Below are 17,507 nucleotides of genomic sequence, written 5' to 3'. Positions count from 1 at the left end.
TGTAAACACACAGCCTGCATCAATTACAGACCGCACCAAATAACCAGCCCAGCAAGATAGCCGACAGGATCCAGCACAGGCCCAACCTCACCTAATGAACAAGCCCACAAGACCCAAGATAGGCCCAACCGCATTTTTCTTGTTTAAAGCACAATTACAACGGATTCTGTGTTTGTTCATATTTTTAATAAATGATGATCTTATTTATGATTCAAATGTAATTAAAATTGCCAAACACCATCCAATATATGTTCTCTCAGTCTTGTAAATTTATTTGTTCAAACATAAAAAAATATACATCATAAATTACGCATATAACTAGTCTTCTAAAGCGCATTTATTACATCATATTGAGTGTGTCTGTTGATGCTTTTAATCAATTATTGTGTCATTTTATGAATGAAAAAATCACCAAAATTGTCAAATAACATCGAATATATCTCCTCTTTTAATTACACGTCAGAGATGTACCTAACTGGTATGAAATAGAAGCCTCTGTTCCCCTCTTTTAATTACAAGGCAGAGATGTAACTTTCAGAAAAATGTATATAAAATATTTTTGTTGATCTTACATGACAATATTACAAATATAAAAATCCAACATTTACCTTCTATACTATATATACATGTATGTATACTTCTAGAACTTACCCAAAGAAAATGTTTATCTACTAAGTTTCTCATTTCATAAGAAACAACTTAGGATGGAATTGTAACATTTATTAATTACCTCACTTCAATTGCCCCTAAAAGGCACAATAACTGCTAATGACTTGTATAGCTAAATCTATCACTAAATTTATGGTAATATGCATATTACACAATGGCTTGCGCTATGGACTCATATCTTTGTTTTAAGATCCAAACAGTTGATCTGAATCGTTCAACACTCCATGTTAAGATGTACTTGCCTACCAAATTTTACATTTTTTTTATTATATTTTTACAATTTTTCTAGATAGATAGAAAATCACTTGATTTGAAAATTCTAAAACATCCAAAATCAATGATTTTCTACCTATCGAAAAAAATAGTAAAATGTTTCTAAAAAATGTAAAATTTAGTTTGTAAGTACATTTTCATATGGAGATGACGTCAACCCGTTCAAATCAATTATTTAAACTTTGAAAACAAAAATATTGATCCATAGCACGAACCAATCGGCGCTATGCATAGTACCATAGCCTCACTCAAATACTACTATATCACCTGGGTTGAGACAATTCAATTGCAGCAAGGTTATAAGTCGAGTCAATGTACATGCTCGGTGCCTCTCGGGTTTCCCTGTCGGTCTGAATTCGTACCACCTCCACCTTTTGCCACTCCTCCCATCTCTCCGCTAGGCCGTCTCCTTCGAGCATCCGTACCACTTCTGACATTTTGGGCCTCTCCAATGGAGAAGCTTGAGTGCACAGCAAGGCAACTTGGATTAATGCCTCTACCTCAATATCATTGAAGTTGCTTCTCAGGTCGGGGTCAACTAGGATGTCTAGTTTTCTCTCCTTTAAAAGATTTTTGACCTATTTATAGAGAAGTCAGCATGCATTAATGGAATGAATAAAAATCACTTGATTTTTCGTTAACATAAGATGGATATGGGTAAGGATACGGGTAAAGACTATTTTGTACGGTTACTTATAGGGTAATTATTGTAAATAAAATTATATACATTGGTATATATTTAAATGGGAATGATGCATGATATGATATAGTTTTATTCATGGTTTATATGTATCTATTCAACAACACTGTTTACCCAACTCCTACCATATCCGATAAGACGGGTATGGGAAATATATATATATATATATATATATATATATATATATATATATATATATATATATATATATATATATATAGAGTACGGCTAACGTGCTTCCGGTAGCATATGAGCCGAAATGCTTCCGGTGGAAATTTGAAATTTCAAAATCCAAAAAGTCGATCTGAACCGTTCATCTCCTTCTCCATATTAATATCTGCTTGGAGACCAAATTTTACATTTTTCTGAAATTTTTTACTATTTATTAAGCCACTTTGAAAATTGCTGATCCAACGGTGGCTTACCAAACAGTAAAAATCAGAAGCTACCGTTGGATCAGCGATTTTCAAAGTGGCTTAATAAATAGTAAAAAATTTCAGAAAAATGTAAAATTTGGTCTCCAAGCAGATATTAATATGGAGAAGGAGATGAACGGTTCAGATCGACTTTTTGGATTTTGAAATTTCAAATTTCCACCGGAAGCATTTCGGCTCATATGCTACCGGAAGCACGTTAGCCGTACTCTATATATATTTTTAGCTAATCAGGTACAGGTAAGAATCAAGTTTTTTTTTTTTTCATGTTAACTTTACAGGTAAGAATATGAAAATACTTCCACCCGACCCGTATCGTACCCAATCAAAGCATAATATGCATAATTTGCAAGTTCTCTAACACATTTTTATAATGGCTGATTAGTCAAAATATGCATGCATTGCAAGAAATAAAGAAAAATAATAGTCAGATAAAAATTAAAAATAACAAATGAAACAGTACCCAATCAAGCAGCAACACGTCGTCATCATTCGCCAGCCTGGCAAGATCAAATGCCCGTTGCCCCGTAATAAGCTCCAACAGCATAATCCCATAACCAAAAACATCCGTTTTCTCTGACGATTTCCCGGTTGACAAATACTCTGGCGCAATGTGACCAATGGTCCCACGCACAGCTGTAGTAACATGCGTGTCTTTGTAATCCATCAATTTTGCAAGACCGAAATCTCCCACCACCGCCTCGAAATCTTCGTCAAGTAAAATGTTTGCCGCTTTTACATCCCGGTGGATGATTTTGGGGTCACAGTGGTCGTGTAGGTAAGAAAGACCGCGTGCGGATCCAAGTGCAATTCTACCACGCTTCGACCAATGGAGTGGTGGCACATTCTCAGATCGCTCTACAAAACATTTACAAAAGACAAGATCAGGCCTTGTCAGAACTCTGTGCACACTAACTACTACACGAAATGTAACACACAAGCTCGTGTTGTACAGGTAATTCGTAAAAAGGCACATACAAGAAACTATTTCATAGCTAATATGTGATGCTGAATTAGTTTATGTGCACATATTGCAACATTAACTAGCTTGTCTTTGTAATATGACAATTGCAGTAACACTGAAGGCAATAGTGATCTCCGGAATTTAGGTTTATAAACCCCATTTGAACCTTCAAAAAAAAAATGCGTGTCAAAAATTTTAGTGCTGATGTTTAATTATGTGCTTTATGTCCTTTGACCTTCACACACAAAAAAAAAAAAAATACCATAACTAAAATTATTGAAATTGAACCAAAAAGCTGGAGATGAGTGTACCACAATTGTCAAGGTCAGAGCCAAACTTTCAAGCTATGGGGTTAAATTTTCATGTTGTATGGTGGTCAATTTTACGGTACTTGTAACATTTTACTCTAAACTATATATAAATACAAAAATTTGAAAATGAATGGGGTTCAATTGACAATTGTGATCCCAATTTGCAAGCAATAATAATACCTCTTAAGCAAGAAGCCACACTTCCATTGACCATATAGGGATAAACTAGCAACCGCTCTGTTGGGGTCATGCAAAAGCCGCGTAATCTCAAGAGGTTGCGGTGCACTGCCATACTGATCATCTCCACTTCTGTCTGGAACTGGAGTTCACCACCTGCGCTTCGCTCCTCCTTGAGTCGCTTTACTGCTACCAAAGACCCATCTGCTAACCTTCCCTTGTACACCTGGCATAAGTACCAAATTTATGCTTTTAGGCATCAAGGCATACAAGTTATTGGTATCAGATCAGCTGATCAGGTGGAATTTGGGTCAGTCAGATGGTTTGAATGTTGATTCTGGATTGTTCAGTCCATTCAATTTGGAATTTCAGGTTACAGTTTTAGCTGTTGCAAATTTCATATATTTCAGGTGTGTATTGATAATTGGAGTGAGGCTATGGTACTATGCAAAGCGCACACTATGGACCCATTTGTTAATTTTCAAAGTCCAAACACTCGATTTGAACCGTTGAACATGATCTTCATATGAAAATGTACTCCGAGATCAAATTTTACATTTTTTAGAATTTTTTATTATTTTTTAAATAAGTAAAAAGTCACCTACTTTAAAAATTGTGGACTATCCAAAAGTAGTGATTTTCAACCTATCTAAAAAAATAATAACAAGATTCTAAAAAATGTAAAATCCGGTCTCCAAATATATTATTATATAGAGATCATGTTGAATGGTTTAGATCGACTGGGCCAATGCTTTGCAAAGTACCATATCCTCACTCTTGATAATTGTCCACAAAAATGCTTTAAGGTTGCAATCAAGTATTTCAATTGAGGTCAATATTCAGGTTTTATTTCATGATTCTTTAGATTTAAGCCACTAGGGTTTGCATCAGGTCAAGTTTAAGTGGGTCCCGATGTTACCAACTACACGGAAAATCAAGTTTTTTTTTTATGTACCTTTCCAAAACCACCTCTTCCAAGTATATTTTTATTGCTAAAATTGTCAGTTGCGACTTGTAATTCCCGCAGAGAAAATCTCTTGAGTTGACCGAGGTGCACCTCTGGATCCTCCTCAGCTGTATTAGAAATTAATAGAACTTATTAACTTGAGGAAATGTATACCTTTCAAATACCGTACTGAGATAGATACCAGTAAGAATCAAAGGTTGGTCTTACATAGTGGTACAACACATTCATAGATGCCAGTATTCCTTTGGCTAACAAATTATGCTTTAGTTCAACAAATGAGATGGTAAAGAATAGAAAAACAAAAAAGTGCCACAAAATGTGAGATACAACTGAGAATTTAATCTGGTATATCCCCAGTATTTTGCTGGTTGTAGTGAAAGAAAAAGAAAAAGAAAAAGAAAAAGAAAAAAAAAGAAAAAAAAAAAAAGATAAATGGTACATGCATCATGCATCATGCATGCATTCAATACAAACCTGGTACGTCAAAGAAATGAGCCTGGGGTCTGCGGCGGCGGTGCCATGCAAGAGTAATTGACGGTACAGCAAGTAATAATGCAGCACCAGCTGCAACTCCACCCGCAATTGCAGCTATACTTGTAGTTCTACCATCTGTTAAGAAAATAAAAAATAAGACATAATATATTATCCACTTGTTCGCAGAGAGAGAGAGAGAGAGAGAGAGATTGTTCTTTCAAAAAGTCTAGTTCTCATGTCATTTTTGTTTTAGTTGATTTGAGGTTATCATTATTTGAATTAGGTCTTGTCAGAGTTAGGTTTCGTATGTTAGACCAAATGTTATAGATTAAAAGAATATGAAAATTTTATAACTTAATTGTAATTATGGTTTGAATGAGGTTACAAACTTTGCAAAGCGCATATCAGTCTATGCTATAGATCCATATCTCTATTTTCAAAATCAAAACAGTCGATTTGAACCGCTCAACATGATCTCCATATGAATATGTACTTGGAATCCAAATTTTACATTTTTATATTTTTTTTATTACTTTTTTTTTTAATTAGTAGACAATCACTACGTTTGGATGATTCAAAAATCTTTAGATTAGGTGATTTTCTACATATCTAAAAAATAAAAATAAAATTCTAAAATATGTAAAATTTTATCTACAAGTGCATTTCATATGGACGTCATGTTGAACAGTTCGGATCGACTAATTGGACTTTTAAGAAGGAGATATTGATGCATAGTACGGACCAATCCGTGCTATACACAATACCATATGCTCATTCATAACTAAATTGTAAAAAAAGTAAAATTTAGTCCAATCAATATCTAATTGTGGTTACTTACTTGACTTAGGTGGTGACGGAGGGGTGTACGGAGGAGGTGGAGAAAAGGGAGGGTCACCAGGGCATGGTTTGGTTGTTCCATTCCCACATAAACCCGCGTTGTCGGCAAAACTGAGAAATTGCATCAATAACTAAATACTTTGTTAAACAACACGTAGGTAGAAGCAAGGCTTATTCTTTGAAGTTTAGACTGTGTACCAGTCATTATGGTACAGGAGAGAGGCACTGGTAAGTAATAATTAATCCACCAGGAATTGTTGTTACTTTTCTATATTTCTGGACCATTCAAAAGTAGTGATTTCTACCTATCTAAAAAAATAGTAAAATATTCTAAAAAATGTAAAAAAAAATGGTCATGCAAGTACTATTTCCAGATATTTTTCTACTGCATTGAAAGTTGTGCGGGAACTGTATCGACATGCTATATTATAACGAGGAGCTTATAATTGAAGTTACCTGATTGGAGTGAATAGAGAAAATGAACCATTTGACGGAACTGGTCCTGATAGATTATTAGTTGACAGATCCCTACATAATTGTTACAAACATTTAGAAATTTCATAGATTCATTAATAAATAACCAAAATTTCAATGTCAGTACTGGAAGTTAGAGTAAAATAATGTCAAATTAAATTAAAACATGAAATGCAAAATCTTGAGAAAAAAATATTTCTACTCTGGAAACCTTCAATCATTCCCCACAAATTCCTGTCTACAAATCATACAAATACATTCTATTAAGAAAAAATAGCACACTCATGTTTACTGTATAAGAACAGCATTCCATGCAAAACAGTATCCTTGTGAAAAAAATGCAAATTGTGCAAGTTATACAGTCCTAATAAAAAAATATCATATCTTTTTGGTTTCTGGTGAACACATTACATCTGAAATATTTTTAAATTATCAGATAAAGGCTCAATGTCAACAATTTTCATACAAAATATAATAGTGAAAATAAAATAATTTAAATTTAAATTTCCACCACAAACCACCACAAATTTCCTTATTAATATGCAAAAGTTATATGAGACTTACAGAACCTGAAGGGTTTGGATGTTTGTCAGGGAATCGGGGATTGAACCAAAAAGGCTATTGTTGTTAAGACGCCTGTCACAAATAATTAAAATAAATTAAATATATATATGCTAGTCTTTGTTGTTTCCAGTTTTCTGTTCAAAAAGGTTCGCTTGAACTCTTTTAACTAAGGGTAAATTTCATTTGTACCCCTCAAAAACTTCAAAATTACATATTTTGCCCTATAAATTCATAGTATCATGTTTACTCTTCTAAATTTAAAAAAATCACAAAAATTTATCTAATTTATTGACTTTTTCTATTAAAGCTCATTTTAAATTTATAAAGTACCCGCTTTACCCTTTATAAAAAAAATATATATATGTAGTTTCTAAGGGGTATACATGAAATTCCCCCTTTAACTAATTTTTATACGCTGAAAAAAAAAAAATGGCTCATAATACGGATTTAATTTGGGAAAGAAAAGTCGATATACTTACAGAAAGCGCAATTTCAATAAATTCCCTAGCGAATCTGGTATCGACCCGTTGAGATGGTTCAGATACAAATCCAGACTCACCAAATTTGTCAGGTTACCGAGCTCACTAGGAATAGTTCCAGTTAGTGTGTTGCTATACATTTCCCTGTTACAAGCAATTAGCATTTCATTATTTATTAGCAAAAATTTTGGTCTTACTTGGCTAAAATGAGAAAAAAAATGACAAAAATATTTGTAGCTTACAAGTACTGTAGGTTCCTCAACTGGCCAAGTTGTGAGACTAACGTACCAGATAAATTTGCATTTCCAAGATCCCTGAATTTAAAATAGGGATTAATATAACACAAGCTACCAAAAATAGTAAAAGGGCATTTTGGTCATTAGAGATCATTGTGTGTAACTGAATTTATTGAACTTCATCTTTAAATCTCATTTTTCTAAGGTATAATTGAAAATTTTCATAGCAAATTTCAATCATAAATAAGGGTATTTTGGTAATTAGAGATCATTGTGTGTAACTGAATTTATTGAACTGCATCCGTCAATCCCATTTTTATAAGGTATGATTGAAAATTTTCATAGCAAATTTCAACCATACCTAAGGGTAATTTGGTCATTAGAGATCATTGTCTGTAACTGAACTTATTGAACTGCATATGCAAATCTCATCTTTCTATGGTATGACTGAAAATTTTCCCAGTAAATTTCAATCATAACAAAGGGGCATTTTGGTCATTAGAGATCATTGTGTGTAATTGAATTTATTGAAATGCATCCGTAAATCTCATTTTTCTAAGGTATGATTGAAAATTTTCATAGAAAATTTCAATCATAACTAAGGGTATTTTGGTCATTAGAGATCATTGTGTGTAACTGGATTTATTGACCTGCAGTCCTGCATCCATAAATCTCATTTTTCTAAGGGATAATTGAAAAGTTTCCTAGTAAAATTCAATCATACCTAAGGGTAATTTTGTCATTAGAGATGATCGTGTGTAACTGCATCAGTAAATTTCATTTTTCTAAGGTATGTCAAAAAAATTACCAGTAAATTTAAATAACACTTACACTCTGATTACAAGGTTATTACTGTCACAAGTGACATGAAACCAAGTGCACGGATTTACAAGAGTATTATCCCAGCTTTGCAAAACATTTTGCGGATCCTTCAAACTACTCTTCAAAGCATACAACGCATCACCTATTGATAATAAAAAGGGCACATTTAATAAGAAAACATAGAAAAATCACAGTATTTTGAATACATGTGCAATGAGATATATCTGATATATCTTTTAAATATAAAAAATCATATAGCAGATACCACCCCTATCATAGTTTCTTTACAAAATACAACTGAAAAGTCAATGAAGTAAAAAATTTGGACAGAGAATCAATTATCATTTAGAAAAAGAAATACAACACCAAAAAAAGATTAGCGAGTTACCAGTTTATACTGGTACACTGGTACTGCTGTGGTACAGCTATAATTCCAACATTAAACTACACTATTTTGATTTTTTTTTTGCTTTGGGCATAGTACAGCATTAAACTAAGCCAATAAGTTAGCAGTGACAGTCAACTCAGATTAAGAAAGTGGGGTCCACTAATTAAGGGGCCATTTGAGGAGCTTGTTAAATTATTTCATATCTTACTTAGTAGTCTTTTTAAATTTATCCAGAAACCAAATATAAAAATTGTATGCTACTTTTAAAAGAAGGGGGAATTTCACATATACCCTTCAAAAACTTTGAAATTATGTATTTCTCCCTCTAATATTCTTAATATCATATTTAAATAAATAAACCATTTGCTCTCAGAAACCGATCAATTAGAAGACTGACATTTTTGTTAAACAAGGTACACATTTTTAACTTTTTGAATAAAGGATAAAATGGGTAAATTAGTGAACTTTTGAAATTTAAAAGAATAAAATAATAGTGCTGTAAAAAATGCCCATTTAGGCTGATTATCGACCGATTAGTCGGCGGCGGCAACCAAACCGTCACAGATTTTCCCGACTAATCAGCCAATTATTTCCGATTATGGCCGGTTATTCTCAATTATTTCCAATTAGTCGCTTGGCGATACCCTGTCTGTCTGACAAGCACATACAGTTATTGACAACACTGGTAAATATGATATTATGAATCTTAGAGGATAGCATACTTTAATTTCGATTTTTTGAGGGCATACATAAAATTCTCCCTTAAAAAAGTATCAGTGTTAAAAATTGGGCTGCTACTGCGGTACAGGTGCAGCTTCCAACATGAAATTTAATAACAAACATAATTAAAAAGAAACAAAGAGGAGAGATTAAACAAACCCTCGGTGTTGGCAAAGGTCTTGGGGAATGAAAAAAGAAGAAGAAGACACAGCATAGACCACAAATTCCATGAGCACATATGATCCAATATCTCCATGTGTTGTGTTAATAGCTTCCTTTTACTAAAATAATTTGCTCCTTCGCCTAATTCCTATTAGAATTGGAGCAACTATAGAAATGAAATGGTAAAGAGATGATGAGAGAGAGAGAGAAAGACTATCATCAGAGAAAATTCAAAGTCTTTGTTTAAAAAATTATATTTAATAAATATAAGGAATATTCAAAGTCTTCGTTCAATCACTTTTGGATTTTTCTAAAGAGTAGTCTTACAGATTTTTTGTTACTCTCTTTCAGTGGGAATCTGTGTAGTGAATGGGATCTTATTAGGGTCTTACCTGAAGTCAATGACTCGTTACAAATATACACAGTCTTCGTTCAATCACTTTTAGACTTTTTCTAAAGAAAAGTATCAGTTTTTTGTTGTGCTCTTGCAATGGGAATCTGTGTAGTGAATGAATTACTTGGATTCAGTTCGGCGCATAGTATAGTCACAAGATTGACGAATTATTTGTATTTTTAGTGATGGTGAACCGAATGACAAATTATTTGACTGACCAAATTTTGATTGAATTATTCGGTTGCTCGAACTTTGTCACGAATAATTCACGGAATTTACATTTTTTTTTCCAATTTTACGTATTATTTGCAAACAATTTGTGATTTTATGTTTTCTTTTTGGTTCCCTTGTGGAACTGAGATTTTCGATTGGATTATTTCAAATTATTTTCAAATTATATCTGTATTATTTTCAAATCAAGAAATTTTGACCACGCCAAACTCTTATTTGAACTGAATGACCCGTTACAAATGAAAATTAATATTAGAAGTCTTTGTTCAATCACTTGATTTTTTTTTTAAAGAGAAGTCGGATGGGTTTTTTGTTATGATCTTTCAGTGGGAATCTGTGTAGTGAATGGGGATGTTAGTAGGGTGTTACTGTAGTGAATGACTCGTTACAAATGAAAATGTGGAATAAGGAGCATAGACTTATTAATAAAGAAGAGCACACTTGGATCTATCATGGAACTTTGACTGGTGCAATAAGATATTTTGCATATTGTTTAGAAGAAAAAATAATAATATCATTAAGATGAGAAAAAAAATTAAAATTATGTTCCTTAAGTTAGTATAAATTTATTACAAAAATATATATATGAAATGATTAGTTCTTAAGCAGTGGCAGAGTCAAAGGGAGTCTAATGAAGTCAATTGAATCCACTGGATTTTTCAAATATGTCCTTCAAATTATATATATTTTTTATATCACCAGATTTTTGGAATAATATAAGACAATACTATTTTAAAAAATATTTTTTTAATAATATAAAAAATATATAATGAAGTAATGATTAATGGTTTGTATTATCTACAAGAATAACTAATTAGTCAATTAATGTATATACTTCATTATTCCCTGGCTCCATGGCCCCACTTTCATTGACCCATGACAGGGACTTAATTGGCTGGAAAGAGACAAAGAGAAGCGCACTGGTTTGACCGTTGACGGAGAAAATGACGGCCAAACGGAGAGAAAAATGCACGAGCTATAAATTAGAATTGACTGATCACAACTTGTAGAATCGGGTGCTGACACGGATTATTATTTTTTTAGAAATATAAAGAAAATAATATATTTTATCAAACTAACTTGATTGTTTTATTTTTTACAAAAATCATAAGAACCGTGATGTCATTTCGGTCTTTTTTTTTTTTGAAAACCAAAATGACAATTCGGTCTAAGTCGTTTTCATGACAAAAAAAAACGTTGAACAATTATTAAAATATCTGAAACCGAATTATAATTTCGATTCCGAAAAAAAAAATTCAGACCGACATGGCATTTTAGTTCTTCTATTTTTTATAAAAAAAAATAATCATGTTGGTTTTATAAAAAATCTTTTTTTTTTAATTATGGTTTATAAAAAAAATTCTGGATTTTAATATATCGGATAATTATACACATAAAAATTTAGTATACATATAACAATTTTATCTTTAATATTATAATCTCTGTTACAAATTTTAAAAAAATATTGTAATATTTAAAGATCAATTGATCTCTAAGTAAATATGTTCACAATACAAAAGGAAATCATATATATATATATATGATAAAAGTTTTTGTCGGAGGTCATGCCAAAAAATATTATTTTATTAATAAGAATTAAAAGATTAATTTAAAAAAAATAGGATCGTTATCCAAAAAAAATATTATTTTCTCTCCAGTTCCTTAATTCTTTGTTTGGCTCCTTCTGTTCTGATGACATAGGCCCCACTTTCAGCGATTCATTAATCAAACAGTTCGGGGGTTTCTGTTTGACCTTGACTAGATCGTTTGTGAGAAATTCTCTTAAAAAAAAAAAAAAATTCAGCGGTATACGAATTTGGAAATCTAGAAGAGGAGATATCTCATATTTTGCGTGACCGACGTGTCCGGTGCCTATTCGTGCGTGATGTAGGGGACCAGTATTATTTATGCTTTGAGATTCGTGCAAAATGTATTGTAACGGTTAACGGTTGAGATTTTCCAAAAAGTCGCGCAAAATATGAGATATCTCAGAGGATTCGAATTCGGAGACTGGAGGGGACGACAGAAAAGCCCACTTAGATCCTCTGCAACGCAAAATATGAGATATCTCAAACTTTGCGTAACTTTATGGATAGATCTGAACACTAGGAGCATAGTTCATGCGGTTTGAATAGATCTGAACACTTCATTTACAATCAAACATATATACCACTTTGATCGAATTCGAATCCAGCATATTTGAGTAAGCCTCCAACCCTATAGTTTTCAATTTTGAATAGCTCAGTTAAGTTTTTTTTTTTTTTTTTTTTAAAAAAAAGAATATTTAGGAATGAGTAGTTGAGACCTGGGAGAGATGGTAATTAGGATTTTTTTTTATAAACCATAATTAAAAAAACTTTTTTACCAAACCAACACGATTACTTATTTTTTTACAAAAATTATAAGAACTAAAATGTAATTTCGGTCTGAATTTTTTTTTTTGGACCGAAATGACATTTCGGTCCCTAGTGATTTACATTTTTTCAGACCCGCGGCCACATAAAATCCTAAACTTAGAGTTCCTGGTCGAAATGTAAGGATTCCTGGCCGAAATTTATGGGTTTGTGGTCGAAACTGAGCCGAAACAGATGCCCAGAAAAGAAAAAGATATGTGGGACCAAAATGCCAATTCGGTCCCAGCAGAAAAATTAGTGGACTTAAATGACATCTCGGTCCAAGGTATTACACCAACAGCTACACCATTTTTTTATGAAAAAACAAATTCGGGACCGAAATGGTATTTCGGTTCTTATAATTTTTGTAAAAAAAAAAATTATTATTATGTTGGTTTGGTAAAAATATATATATAATTTTTTTAATTATGGTTTATAAAAAAAAATTCTGATATATACGAATAAGATTTTGAATATTTAACTATAATTAGCATCTCAGAAAAGATGTCTAAATAACTTTATAACAGAAACCAACGAATTGGTAATTAATAGTCAAAATGATAAGTTTAAATAAGTTGGGTAATAATAAGTTAATTAAACAACTATAAATACTTTGGGCAAAAATAAGCACATTGGGAGAGAAGCTGGGCATCTTAAAACTGTGTGCTCTTGTTCCAAGGATGTGCGTTGACCTGTCAATACACTATGGGTACATTTGGATGCACTCTAAAATAGCTACAATAGTAGATGAGAATAGTGAGGAATAGCGGAACATCGTTATTTTCGTTATTCCGAATAGCAATTGAGTATGTTTGAATGGATCGGAACAACGCTATTCTCGTTATTCTCGCTATTCTCAGTACATCGATCCAAAGATAGCCTATAAATCCAATTGGGTATTGTATTCAAAATACTTTTATTAGCTCCAATCAGAAGATTACTTTAAAAGTTGCACTTTTCTATACTTATTAGCTATGTACGTTGTATTTGACAGAGGTACGGATATCGCATCAGATACGATATAAATACGCAAATACGGCTATGGGTGTGATCTAATGTAGTAGTTAAGGTGTATGTCGTTTGTGCCATAGAACTTGAGTTTGATTTCTGTTGGTGCTAGGAAAAAAAAAAATTTTGGCTTGTGGTCCATGCGCGGTGCACAGGGACTGCCCATGTTGCGGGTGTATGTGCGATGTATATATGGTCCATATGCGTATTCCAACTATATCCAGATGTGTCACAGATGTATTGAACCTCATTTTTTTTTTTTAAACTATTATATGATTGACCTGACCCCATTCTTTTTTAAAGAAAAATTAGACTATTTTACAATATGTACAACTTGAGTTCTTGTAGTTAGAGACAGATTTAGGATTTCGGTCATGATAGAGCACTAATTTAGTTCAAATCGCTAGCTAATCGGGTGAATTCTTTGGAAATGGATAGCCCAAAACTCATTAGTTTTACATGTGGATGGCCCAAAACTCATTAGTTCAACAAGCTAGGTCCCTTTGAAAATGGGCTATATATATATATATATATAATTGATAGTTGATAGTGGGTGGCCCAGGAATTTGATATAGTATTGAGATTGATCGGCCCAAATATTATTCGGCCCAAATAGTTGATAGTGGGCAAACCATGCAAGTGCTTGAACAGAAAATTGCACAGAAATTAGCCTGGGATTAAATCCGGCCCAAATTGAACAGAAAATTGCACAGAAATAATACTGCCCCCCTACATCACCCCCGAATAGGCACCGGACACGTCGATCACGCAAAATATGAGATATCTCAGAGGATACGAACTCAATGTAAATCGATCTGTTCCAAGACTCTCTCTTTTTTCAAACGTATTTTGTTAGGGTTTATATATTTAAACCATCAATCTCCTTCTTCCTCTCTCAGCCTTCATTTTTAGAACTCCTTAATTTGTCACTCTCTCCTTATCTTCTCCACGAAGTTAAGCTTAGAACAGATCGATCGGCATCACCATTGTGTCGAGCCAGTTAAGCTGATAAGTTTCTGTTTTTTTATTGCATGAATAATATTATGGATTGCGAAATTGAAATCAATGTTAAAGCAAATTATTGTTTTAATTTCTATATTAGAAAAATAGCTAATTAAGATAAAGTTATAATTCAGGATCGAGTTGCATGTACGTACATTTTATATATAATATATATATATGTTACTGAAAATACCAGTATAGTCTCGATGAATGACTGAAACAGATTCATACACATCGATCGATCTTTGATTGCTTCCTAGTGATTGAGTTTAATTAATTATAAGTAGCATGCTGTCTTCATTCTCCTTAATTTGGGTTTCAATTTCAAATACATAATATTAACATGAGCGGAGACCCAGAATCCTGCAGATAAGGTGGTGCAAATGGCTGGTGCCATATATGTGCATGGCAGCTTCTCAGTACAACACCGTATCACCACACGTCATCAAATTCTGATCACCATGAAATTAATAAAATCAAATATAAGAAAGAGCTCTACATTGCCTCTGGTATCCAGAACTTTCCATAATTTATGGAGATTTTATGAAAATAATTATAAAATATTACATGTATTGCATCATAACCAAAAATAATCAATTTATTTAGAATTCATACCGTCTACGTACGGAGCAAACGCCACAAAAATTTATCAAGGACCCGAATTAATTTCCCATTCTCTTTTATTCATGAAAACAAACTACTATGCATTTAAAATATCGATACAATTTATCTAATATTGAGTCGGGCTAGTATGATATCAGTGTCATATGACACTAACTTTAAAATTTATTGAATAGACTTTAAACCACTAATAAAAACCGTTCAAATTGATTTACTTTATAAATAATGTGTTTATATATAAAATTTATATTTTTAAAGTTATATATTATAGACATTATCTATATAATGCACGTACATATCATGTTTATAAAAAATAATGAGATTTTATTTGTAATTTTTATATTTTGGTATCAAATCAAGCGATAAAAATTATTGAAAAATGAATGTATTAAAATTAACTTACAAAATCTCACATTTGAGTGTTTGTCTTGATACTAAATATATTTAAAAAAATATAAAATTTGCATGTAAAGACACAACTAATGAAGTAGAACAGTTTAAGCAGTTTAAATTTACCGTTTAAAATCAATTCAATAAATTTTAGAATGTGTATTATATAAACTCAAATAACACAAATATTATACTAGACTATAGACAAAACATTCCATCTTGTATCAAATATCAAGTGCATGCATGTGCAGCACACCAGTGTGAGCACCACGTCACCAAATCTATACGAACTTGTCACCGTTATTAATTTAAACAGGTGTGTCACTGCAATTAATGCAGTGTCCAGTTGACATGTCGCTTCCCAATCCTCTGTTATTCAAGTCCCGATGTTACGGCGGCATGGGCACGCCGTACGCTATGCAACATATATAAATTATCGGATGAGATGGAATTAAGGATTCTGCTGCTTTTCAATAAAAAAAAAAAAAAAGTAGGATTTTGCTTTTTCGATTCCAATTATTTAAATTTTTTTGTTTACGCATCTCTACAAAGAAATTTTTTCATGCACAAATCTCAACAAATTTGAATGGTTAGAATCGAAAAAGCAGCAGAGTCTGTTCCTGGAATCTCAACCGTACAATCTATTTTAAAATTTGTACGAATTAATTTTGAAAGACTCGCTATATTATAAATAGAAACGGGATTGATTCCGTTTAATTAAAATCAGAAAATTGAGATTGATCAACTCAAAAGATTATCTTTTGAGTTAATGGAGAGGATACGCATTTGATGAGATGTAGGTATTAAATGTCATTAAATATTACAAGGATTTTCGAAATGTCATTACAAAGAAAAAAAAATCATATAATTAATTTTTAATTCACTGATACTTTTCTTTAATCCATGCAGATTTGAGTGTCTTTTTTAGTTAAACTTTTGTTAGTTTTTATGTATTATATTGAACGAATAATATGCCTATATATAGCAAAGAAAAAATAATGTAAAGTCACGTGACTAATATGTTAGTCCGGATTACTTCACACAAGTATATTTCTTTAATATATATGATGTCATGTGTGATCATGCTATGAGCATACGTAATAATATTAAACGTGACATGTCTAGAAGAAAAATTACGCTTAAAAATATAAAAATGCTTATGCATGCAATAGGCAGGTATGGGGATGTATGGGCAGTTTGATTCAGATTTCGCATACATTTTTCAGCACTTAATTGGGACTCATCGTGGAGGCACTATAATAAATCAACCATGCATGGTGACATGAGAACGTGGGTGTCATGTTTCATGGGAGTGAGTGTTGTGGGGGATTTGGAAGCAACGAAATGAATTAATTTTCAGAGCACTAGTGGAAAATATGGAATCAGGATCGGTTATATACGCATATCAGTATCGGAATACAACCGATCCTGATGAAGGCGATACTGATACTATCAAGATCGGTTTTTTATTTTTTAAAGAACCGGTCCAAATAGCAACTATTAGGATCGGTTGTTTATTATAATCGATCTTAATAGCAGTTATCTGGATCGGTTTTTCTTAACGAACCGATCCTAATAGTTATATTCTGGATCGGTTCTTTAAAATAACAGATCCAAATACCTATTAGGATCGGTTCCTTAGGTTAACCGATACTATTTTTTTTTACCAACTTTGAAAAAAAATAGTATTAGGATCGGTTGTTTATAAACAACCGATCCTAATAGTATCAGGATCGGTTTTGTATAAAAAACCGATCCTAATAGTATCAGGATCGGTTTTTTATACAAAACCGATCCTGATACTATTTTTTTTTTTG

The 17,507-nt window shown here is 32.3% G+C and overlaps 1 protein-coding gene across 1 annotated transcript; it reads right to left on the bottom strand.

The window, feature by feature from the left end:
* Nucleotides 1-528: 528 nt before the first annotated feature.
* Nucleotides 529-9,902, bottom strand: LOC144560126 (LRR receptor kinase BAK1-like). The gene is made up of 12 exons (XM_078309284.1): nucleotides 9,649-9,902; nucleotides 8,391-8,523; nucleotides 7,566-7,637; nucleotides 7,324-7,467; nucleotides 6,845-6,916; nucleotides 6,263-6,334; nucleotides 5,808-5,917; nucleotides 4,970-5,104; nucleotides 4,484-4,602; nucleotides 3,532-3,754; nucleotides 2,540-2,934; nucleotides 529-1,520 (listed from the first exon to the last, which is right to left on the bottom strand). The coding sequence occupies exons 1-12, from the start codon at nucleotides 9,743-9,745 to the stop codon at nucleotides 1,206-1,208; spliced, it is 1,887 nt and encodes a 628-aa protein (XP_078165410.1). The 5' UTR covers nucleotides 9,746-9,902; the 3' UTR covers nucleotides 529-1,205.
* Between the last annotated feature and the right edge of the window lie 7,605 nt (nucleotides 9,903-17,507).

The sequence above is a fragment of the Carex rostrata genome, chromosome 10 (genome assembly GCF_964058835.1).
Source record: "Carex rostrata chromosome 10, lpCarRost1.2, whole genome shotgun sequence".
Lineage (NCBI taxonomy): Eukaryota > Viridiplantae > Streptophyta > Magnoliopsida > Poales > Cyperaceae > Carex > Carex rostrata.
Note: the sequence above shows the minus strand (reverse complement) of the source record. Positions and strands in the feature narration are given on the sequence as shown.

What these genes read in the sequence shown, in the direction of transcription:
- LOC144560126 (XM_078309284.1), bottom strand. Translation starts at nt 9,745, where the DNA reads ATGGAGATATTGGATCATATGTGCTCATGGAATTTGTGGTCTATGCTG. An exon ending in ATCCAAACCCTTCAGGTTCT is followed by an intron (nt 6,335 to 6,844) that starts GTAAGTCTCATA and finishes ACAATTATGTAG; the next exon opens with GGATCTGTCAACTAATAATC. An exon ending in TGTGGCTTCTTGCTTAAGAG is followed by an intron (nt 2,935 to 3,531) that starts GTATTATTATTG and finishes AATGTTTTGTAG; the next exon opens with AGCGATCTGAGAATGTGCCA.